The following is a 10,409-nucleotide window of genomic DNA, read 5'->3' as shown; positions in this document are numbered from 1 at the left end:
TCACAACAATGAAAATTATAGAACAAATACATTACGTGTCAAGCTGATCCAGGCCGGCTTCAAGCTGCAGGTCGATTCGGTTGAAGATTGGAGAAAGCGATGAAAAAACTCTATTGATTTCTTTACTTCTGCCAACGTTATGCGATTCAAATATATATAGTACTAACGTTGGGGCGAGAGGTGTTGCACGTGGGGTCACTGGCATCTCGAATTAGGAGTTTTAGGGTTAAGTGGCTTGCGATCGGGTTATTGAATATTTTGGGTCGAAACAATCGTTTTAGCATTATGCTAATGACTTTTATCAAACCTATAACTGTGGCTTCGAGCTTCGAGCTTCAGTTTCAATTCAAAATAGAAATGTAAGAGAGAATTAGTGCTTAAATAAAAATAAATAAATTAAATGTGTGAAATGTATCAGGAGTATGAATATAATTAGATGTCATAGATAACCTTACCAAGATAAGATATCAAAATACCAACATATATTAAGATTAACTATTACACACTACATCTGCTTTTATCGCTTTTCAAGATTATAACCTATAAAAGAAAAGAAAAATTCATTACATATTAAAAGTGAAAAAGAAAATTGATGTCAAATTGGTATCTGTTCTTGAAAGCTTTGTGTAATAATAGAATCACAAAAACTTGGAAAGAGAGCAAAGAATAGACATAAGGTAAATTGTATCTAGTCTAATAAATTGTAACAATTCATTTTTACCTTGAGTCATGTGTTCCTAAAAATATTGTACTCCTATATTCTGAATTTTGTTATAAATTATTAGCACTGGCTTTAATAATATAACTGATTGTTGGAAATATATAGGATATAAGTTGGAGGAATAATTTAGTTTGGAGGAAATATTTGAGAGGAGGATGGGTGGAATATGTAGGAAATGGTTTAGGAGATGTTTTGATGTGGGGAAGGAAAGAACACTCAATTTCTCAAACTTTCTCAACTTCTCAAATTCTCAACTTCTTCAACTTCAACAAAATGTTACAACTTACCCATATTTATAGGGGTCATCTTCCTATTCTAGAATCATCTATTTGATAATTTTATATTCTAAATATCTAGATTTTTATCTATAAAAATCTAGATAATCTAGATTATTCTCTTAAAATATCTAGATATTTTCCCTTACATATTCTAGACTATTCTACATAATATCTAGATATTTTACTAATATCTAGATATTTTTATTACAAAATCAAGTTTATTTTATAATATTCCAACACTCCCCCTTAAACTTGATTTGTCATTCCGAGCAGTGTCCTTATCTTGATGAAGTCTTCATGCTTGAGCGGCTTTGTGAAGATATCAGCAACTTGATCTTGTGACTTCACATACTCGACTTGAATCTCCTGATTTGCTACGCATTCTCTGATGTAGTGGTAGCGGGTGTCAATGTGCTTGCTTCGGTTGTGGAACACTGGATTTTTGGATAGCGCAATCGCCGACTTGTTATCCACACAAATAGTTGTTGGCTCCTTTTGTGGCCACCCGAGCTCCGATAATAAACTTCTGAGCCATACTGCATGACAAACACTGAAGGTGGCTGCCACATATTCGGCTTCGCATGTTGATAATGTGACAATGGGCTGCTTCTTAGACATCCAAGTGAAGGATGTGTCTCCCATGTAAAACACATATCCACTTGTACTCTTTCGGTCATCGTTGTCTCCAGCCCAATCACTATCACTGTAGCCAACAAGTCTATAATCGTTAGCAGCTGAATATAATAGGCCATAGTCGATCGTACCTTTGAGATATCGGAGTATTCTCTTTGCTGCCTTGAAGTGGGTAGTGGTTGGATTCTCCATGTAGCGACTTATGAGTCCTGTAGCGTACAATATATCTGGCCTTGTGCAAGTTAAGTACCGTAGGCTTCCAACCAAGCTCTTGTATAGCGTCGGATCCACCTTTTCTTCTTTATCGTTCTTTGATAGCTTGATCCCGCATTCCACCGGTGTATTGATTGGTTTGCAGTCCTCCATTTTGAACTTCTTCAGGATCTCCTTTGCGTAGTGTTCTTGTGTGATGAATATTCCATCTTCTCGTTGCTTTACCTCCACTCCGAGGTAGTATGCCATCAGCCCGATGTCTGTCATCTCAAATTCTTTAGTCATGGCCTTCTTGAATTCCTCGAACATTTTTGGATTGTTTCCTGTAAAAATGAGATCATCCACATACAAGCACACTATTAAGATATCATTTCCTTTACTTTTCACATAGAGCGCGTGCTCATGTGGGCATTTGGTGAAGCCGTTATCTTCAAGATATTTGTCGATCCTGGTATTCCACGCTCTCGGTGCTTGCTTTAGCCCGTACAAGGCTTTCTTCAACCTCAACACTTTGTCTTCTTGGCCTTTCACCACATAACCATCAGGTTGCTTGATGTAGACTTCTTTATCAAGAAATCCATTCAAGAAAGCCGACTTTACATCCATTTGATAAATCTTCCATCTATTCTGGGCTGCAAGAGATAGTATTAGTCTAATAGTTTCTAAGCGAGCGACAGGAGCAAATACCTCGTCATAGTCGATTCCAGCTCTTTGGCTATATCCTTTTGCGACGAGTCTCGCTTTATATCTTTCAACTTCACCATTGGAATTCTTCTTGATTTTATACACCCACTTGACTCCAATGGCCTTGTGTCCCTTTGGTAGTGACACTAGCTCCCACGTGTCATTCTTCTCGATGGCTTTGATCTCTTCATCCATTGCGACTCGCCAATTTTCACTTGTTGTAGCTTCTTCAAAGCTAACTGGTTCACAATCAGCAAATAGGCAAAGTAAGGTGAGATCTTCTAACCTTTCTGTGTCGTCATACACTCCATCCAAACTTCGTGTGCGTTCTGTGGCTCTTTCATTCAAGAAAGATGGTGGCGAGTCTCTGACAGCTGATGTGGGAGATGTAGGTGGAGTTGTTTGTTCTTGGTGCTCCTCTCCGGTCTGCTCACCTGCTCTTTGCTCTCCAAACGGTGGTATGAAGGTGAAGTCATTGTCTGAGCCGAAATCCCATACTCCTTCTTCATCGAACTCCACATCTCGGCTAATCATGGTTTTCTGCGAAGTTGGATCATATAACTTATAGCCCTTAGTATTAGAGTCGTACCCGATGAAGATGTATGGTTTGCTTTTGTCATCGAGTTTACTCCTCGTCTGATCTGGTACATGTGCATAGGCTTTGCTCCCGAACACTCTTAAGTGGGCGATCCCTGGTTTTCTCCCGCTCCAAGCTTCTTGAGGAGTCATTCCCCATACACTTTTTGTTGGGGACCTGTTAGACAGGTACACGGCGCACGCTACTGCTTCTGCCCAAAGCTCTTTCGGCAAATTCTTCGTCTTTAGCATGCTTCGAGTCATCTCAACGATAGTCCTGTTCTTTCGTTCAGCCACTCCATTCTGCTGGGGGGATCTCGGAACTGTTAGTAGCCGTCGAATTCCGCTTTCTTTGCAAAATTCCAGAAACTCCCTGGATGTGAATTCTCCACCTCGGTCGGTCCTCATTGCTTTGATTTGTAGACCGCTTTCTTTCTCGACGGCAGCCTTGAACTTCTTGAAGGCGTCAAATGCTTCTGATTTCTGCTTCAAGAAGTATACCCACGTTTTTCTTGAAAAATCATCAATGAAAAGTAGGAAATAGTTATTTTTACCGAGGGAGGTTGGCTTGATTGGTCCACACACGTCTGCATGGATTAACTCCAATGGCTTCTGTGCTCTCGAACTTGACTCCTTTGGGAACGGCTTTCTGAATTGCTTCCCAACTAAGCATCCTTCACAGAGTTGATCGGGGTGCTCGATGGGTGGTAATCCTCGTACCATTTCTTTATTTGATAGCAATTTCAAGCTACCAAAATTCAGGTGCCCAAATCGAAGATGCCATAGCCAAGACTTATCTTTATAACATGCTTGAAGGCACTTCACCACATCATTTTGAACATTTAATAAAAACATCCTATTCTTGGACATAGGCACTTTGGCAATTAATTCATTTTTGCCATCTCTTATTGAAAGGCTATAATCTTTCATGTGAATGTTATAACCTTTCTCTAAGAGTTGTCCAAGACTCAATATATTGTTTCTCATGTTGGGCACGTAATATACGTTAGAAATAAAATCATGAGCTCCATTCTTCAAACGAATTAGAATCTTGCCTTTTCCTTTAACTGGAATTTTAGATTCATCACCAAAGGAGACGTTGCCACTTACTGATTCATCAAGCTCCACGAACATGCTCCTGTTCCCGCACATATGGTTGCTCGCTCCTGTGTCGAGGTACCACATATCATCTTTTCTTCCAGCATCTCCTTTATAAGCTAGAAGAACACATCCATTTTCTTCATTCGTATTCTCCACATAATTGGCCTTCTCTTCAACTTTTGATTTTGTGTCTCTGCACTCGGAAGCATAGTGCCCATATCTATGACAATTATAACACTCTATAGAAGATTTATCGTACCTCGACTGTGGATTGCTCCTTCCTCGTCCCATATTTGGGAACTCCTTTCTTTCTTCATTGTTTGAAAAATATCCTCGTCCACGTCCACGTCCACGAGCATATCCTCGACCACGACCACGGCCTCGATCTTGTCTTTGTCCACGACCTCTTCCTTGTGGGCCACCACCATTGCTCGAGCTTTCTTCTTTCTCCTTTGGGCTTACTTGCAACTTCAAAAGTTGCTCCACAATTTCTTGTTTCTTCTTTTGTTTCTCCTCATATGCTTGTAGCGAACCCAATAAGTGATCGATGGTCATTTCCTCCAAATCTTTTGTTTCTTCTATTGTAACTACTATGTGCTCAAAATTAGGGGTTAGAGAGCGCAATATTTTCTCCATGATTCTAACATCCTCCAATTTTTCACCATTTCTTTTCATTTGATTTGACACCGCCAAGACTCTTGAAAAATAATCCGAAATTGATTCGGACTCTTTCATATGTAAAGATTCAAATTCTCCTCTTAAAGTTTGGAGGCGTACCTTCTTTACTCGCTCCGCACCAACACATGAGATTTGGAGCTTCTTCCATGCTTCTTTGGCGGTGCTTGCACTCGAGATCTTCTCGAAATCGTCGTCCCCTAGAGCTTGGTAGATGAGATAGAGAGCCTTCTTGTCTCTCTTTCTCGCATCTCGCAATCTATCCCTTTGTTGTTGGGATAGATCGGTCTCGTCTTGCGGCTCCTCGTAGCCATTCTCCACGATCTCCCAAACGTCGTGGGCTCCCAATAACGCTTTCATCTTGATACTCCAATTATCGAAACTGCTCTTATTGAGCATGGGGACTTGGAACGACGGCAAGTTAGCCATACTACAGGTAGGAACTTATGGCTCTGGTACCACTTTGTTGGAAATATATAGGATATATGTTGGAGGAATAATTTAGTTTGGAGGAAATATTTGAGAGGAGGATGGGTGGAATATGTAGGAAATGGTTTAGGAGATGTTTTGATGTGGGGAAGGAAAGAACACTCAATTTCTCAAACTTTCTCAACTTCTCAAATTCTCAACTTCAACAAAATGTTACAACTTACCCATATTTATAGGGGTCATCTTCCTATTCTAGAATCATCTATTTGATAATTTTATATTCTAAATATCTAGATTTTTATCTATAAAAATCTAGATATCAAACATGAATACAACAATCTACATAAGCATGGACCTAATTAAAAAGAGACATTTGTTTTGACTTGCATAAGATTGCCTCTAGGCATCACCCAAGCATTTCACACCGCACTTTACACACACGGTAAAGAAGCATGTCGCACATTGAAATCCGGGCTTGTCATACCTATCTTCATGACATTGATCACATCTCTTTTTCTTGGATATGATTTGAAATCTGAGAGGGTGATCATGAATGGATATCACATACTGCTTTGTCCCATATTTGATGTTTCTGTACTCACCTGACGTAGCAGGAAAGCATTCCGGATGAAAGGATTGATCGCAGTCTCGACAATAATACATCCATAACCTGGGGTGCATTAGGTATTCGCAGCTGCTACAGTAGAAATCACCAGGACGATTAACATAGGCTTCATATGTCAATGACAACAAGTGATTCTCCAATCTATGCTTATTTGTTGTTGGCTGCATCACACAATTACCACACACACGGAATCTGCAGCTATCGCATCTGTATTCTCCACTTCTGTTAAATATGACACCACGACACTTATAACAGAAACTACGAGAATTATCGCCCTTGACAAAATTGAGATAATTATGTCTTGGGTGAGCTGCGTGTTTGATGGTGTTGGGTAGAGAAGCACACTTGATGTCTATTTTGAACCAACACTCTTTGTTGGTACAATCGTAATAGAGCCCATTCGTATAACCATAACAAATACCACAACTTTCCCAATCTGTTAGTTTGCCAGCATTTCGAAGCATTAGGCTGTGATCTTTGAGAGGGTGAATAGGAAGAGAGGGGATCCAAGTGGTAAGTTGAAGCAGGACAAGTGGAGAAAGTATTTGCATTCATCACAACTCATGTAACCACTCTCATACCCATCACCATCATCTGTTTGCTTCTTTTCATGTATAGCCAGTGTGCACCCATCACATATTATTTCCGATCTTGGAATACTTTCAAAATCATCATCATCATCATCATCATCATCTATTTTGCAGTGATAATGAGAGGATGACGAAGAAGATGATGAAGCTAAAGAAAATGTAGTAAAAGTTAATAGATGAGGGTGATTGGAGAAGCTGTACTTGCCACCGATGTTGTGATTGTCTTGATCATGATGAGGGGTGATGTCAAGTTTTCCTCTTTGTCGCTTAACGAAGGGTCTGATCATCTCCTCATATATGTCATCTTCAACCTTCGGAAACTTGGTAACCACTTTCACATCATCAATGGCATTTCCATTTTCATTTTCATCATCAAATCTAAAAGAAAATCAACCAAAACAGTTGATTAAATTAAATTGACAAAATAATGGTACGAGTAAATGGTCCTCCTACTGTCTTATTAAAGATGACTCATTACTAAAAATAGAATTATATTTATTTCTACTTTATTCTCTCTCTTTATTTTACTCTCTCTAAACTTAACACAAAACAAAGTTTCATAAAATCTAGTGTCGCCCAAGGCAGGGGTAATCTTCGTTGGGATGGAAGAAGTGAGAAGTCTTACGTGGAGGTGGCGCATTTGAGATGGACGACATATCTGCAGAGTTTGCAATGATAGACCCAGCGTCTCAACGGTAAAGTTAAGCTACATATAGCACAATCAAATTCATATGGGATATACTCATATGGGAGAGAAAATGCGAGGGAGAGAGAGTGGTGATGATGAGGGAAGTCCTTAGACTGTGGGAGGAGTGCGCAACTCTGGTGTATGGAGTAGTCGCAGACAGTGCATGTGTAGGAGTCCCCTTTCTCAGTGGCACCACATGCATCACAGGGAAATGGGCACCACCTCGTTTTCTTCGAATATCGAAGCTGGTGATCAGGGTGGCTCAGGTGCTCCACAGGAGAGTGCTTTTCATTACGAGTCCCCGTGCATGCCAAGTGGATCCACAATCCGTCACAGCCACTTTGGCTACATCTGTACCTTAACCCTTTCACATCCTCTTCACAAATTGCACATTTTTTTGTTTCATACAAATCTTCTGGCTTATACATTGTGAGAGGGTGTAAAGGATGGATAGGATGCATGATCTCTTGAGGCATTTCCATGCATTCTTTGTGTAAAAACCTCTCAGATATACACAACTTAGAGATGCATCCATAAGCTTCTTCTCCGGGTAAAAAGTATCTCCAACAACCAAGACAGATCGAGATGCCATGATTTTTTTCGGATGAGTCGGGGATCAGACTCAGCGGGTGTTCGTGACACATATGAGGAAAACTCTCTTGCTCCATTTCTCTTAACATTTTTTCTCCATTCCTTCTTATCACTGCTCGCATTGGAAAAAACAATACTCACATATATATACATTGAGTAATAATATAATCATACAAAACTTTTAGCCCAAGCAAAGTAACGAGATATTACAAACTATAACTGAATTTCGAATTTCGGATTTTTCTACAAACTTAAAACTTGATCGTATAATCATGGACTTTGATAATGTTTGGTATCCAATCATATGTGGCTTGTCGGATAGCCTGGGTGGACTAAACAACGACGTCGTTTCGTCATTTTACGCAAACACTGCTATTAAACTTAAGCCCATATAATTTGTTGTTTTATTTTCTTAGATGAAATCCCCCTCTTCTTTGATTAGATTCGCTATTCGATGATGGCCACATACGAATCCACAAAGTCCACTTATGATTTGAACATCAATTGTTGATGATCAAAGTTTATGATTTTGATGTTTTAATAATTTAATTGATGATTGCATTACCAAATACATACATACATATAAACAAAAGTGCAATACACATAAAAGATATAGTACACCACAACAAAAAATAAAATAAAATAAACATTAAGGGCGCTAATTTGTGTTTCTGAGTACACCACCAACGCTTCAACAAACGTCCATATTATTGGCGCTCCAACTAAAATTAGAAAACGCAAATGAAAGCGTCCAAATAAATAAAAAAATTCACACTTTCTTTTTCATCATAAATTATTTTTGTTATTTTAAAAAAAATTCGACGCAAATAATCACGTTCAATTTTTGTGTCCTTAAAAGATACTCTATATGTATTTCGTAGTGATGCTACCTATGTCGCTCATAACTTGAATCTTTTCTTTTGGGACGACTCACCTTTAATTCACCTTATCAAATTTTTATTAACACCAATTTTCCAACAATAATTACTAACAACTTAACACACAACGTTGTTTTTGAAAACCTTATTGAATAGAATACAATTAAGGAAAAAGCCTAAAAGGGGAAAAGGAAGAATTCTCATAAAATATCTTTGTAATTCAGATATAAAAGTTTTACTAACAAAAACCAAATTCCGAATGATTATAAGTTCTACCTTTGTAAACAAATAAAAGAATATAAATAATTTTAGATTTTATCAACAAATCCGGGAAATATTTATCGTATAATCAGACAACTTAACATAAAAAATATACTAATATTTAATAAATTTTCAGAACAATGAGTTGCCAACCATTTCACAAACCACATTAATTATAAAAAAAAACATAAAGCAAATAGATGGCCATTTTATAAATCAAATACACCCAGAATCTCATTACCATTCATAACCACAAAATTCACAACAATGAAAATTATAGAACAAATACATTACCTTTCTGAGAGAGAGAGAGAGAGAGATCGCTGATTCAGGCCAGCTTCAAGCTGGGGTTCGATTCGGTTGAAGATTGGAGAAAGCGATGAAAAGACTCTATTGATTTCTTTACTTCTGCCAAAGTTATGCGATTCAAACCTTATATAGTACTAACGTTGGGGCGAGAGGTGTTGCATGTGGGGTCACTGGCATCTCGAATTAGGAGTTTCAGGTTTAAGTGGCTTGCGATCGGGTTTTTGAATATTTTGGATCGAAACAATTTCAATTTAGAAATGTTAGAGTGAATTTAGGTTGGCCTCGAGCTTCAATTACAATTCAAAATAGAAATGTTAGAGAGAATTAGTGCTTAAATCAAACAAATTAAATTAAATTAAATTTGTGAAATGTGTTAGATGTATAAATATAATTAGATGTCATAGATAACCTTACTAAGATAAGATATCAAAATACCGACATATATTAAGTAAACAACCTTTAAGTTATCCAGGAATGTGTAGTTACTAATGTAGGACTATATTAATTGATAAAGAAATTCATTTTCATTATAAAAATTTACCATTCTTAATTATTACACATTACATCTGCTTTTATCGCTTTTCAAGATTATAACCTACAAAAGAAAAGAAAAATTCATCACATATTAAAAGTGAAAAAGAAAATTGATGTCAAATTGGCATCAAAGTTCTTGAAAGCTTTGTGTAACAATAGAATCACAGAAACTTGGAGAGAGAGCAAAGAATAGACATAAGGTAAATTGTATCTAGTCTATTAAATTGAGTCACAATACATTTTTACCTTGAGTTATGTGTTCCGAAATATATTGTACTCCTATATTCTGAATTTTTTTTAATAAATTATTAGCACTGGCTTTAATAATATAACTGATGATTGCATTGCTAAACACATTAATTAAACAAAGGAACAGTACACTAGAAGTTATTGAAAAGGAATAATAATAATAATAATAATAATAAAACAAATAAAAAGTTATAATGAAGAGAACTAGATACTTTTCTTGGGTATGTAAGTTTTAAAATTTGATTGTAAGTTTCAAGATATATAAGCTTTACTAACAAAAATCATATTCCGATTCAATGGAAACTTTAAAAATTCCACCTTCGTAAACGAAGAAAAGAATTATACTTTAGATATTATAAATTATTTAGTTTAAA

General features: G+C 37.2%; 1 protein-coding gene across 1 annotated transcript; it reads right to left on the bottom strand.

Moving 5' to 3' along the window:
• Positions 1 to 5,634: 5,634 nt before the first annotated feature.
• On the bottom strand, positions 5,635 to 9,332 carry LOC125218985. Its single transcript, XM_048120820.1, has 3 exons — positions 9,238 to 9,332; positions 7,151 to 7,916; positions 5,635 to 6,903 (listed from the first exon to the last, which is right to left on the bottom strand). Exons 2-3 carry the CDS (start codon positions 7,891 to 7,893, stop codon positions 6,399 to 6,401), a joined length of 1,248 nt encoding a protein of 415 aa, XP_047976777.1. The 5' UTR covers positions 7,894 to 7,916; positions 9,238 to 9,332; the 3' UTR covers positions 5,635 to 6,398.
• Between the last annotated feature and the right edge of the window lie 1,077 nt (positions 9,333 to 10,409).

The sequence above is a fragment of the Salvia hispanica genome, chromosome 4 (assembly GCF_023119035.1).
Source record: "Salvia hispanica cultivar TCC Black 2014 chromosome 4, UniMelb_Shisp_WGS_1.0, whole genome shotgun sequence".
In the NCBI taxonomy this organism is placed as follows: Eukaryota; Viridiplantae; Streptophyta; class Magnoliopsida; order Lamiales; family Lamiaceae; genus Salvia; species Salvia hispanica.
This window is presented reverse-complemented; position numbering and strand designations above follow the sequence as displayed.

What these genes read in the sequence shown, in the direction of transcription:
- LOC125218985 (XM_048120820.1), bottom strand. Translation starts at nt 7,893, where the DNA reads ATGTTAAGAGAAATGGAGCAAGAGAGTTTTCCTCATATGTGTCACGAA. An exon ending in CTCAAATGCGCCACCTCCAC is followed by an intron (nt 6,904 to 7,150) that starts GTAAGACTTCTC and finishes ATTTTCTTTTAG; the next exon opens with ATTTGATGATGAAAATGAAA.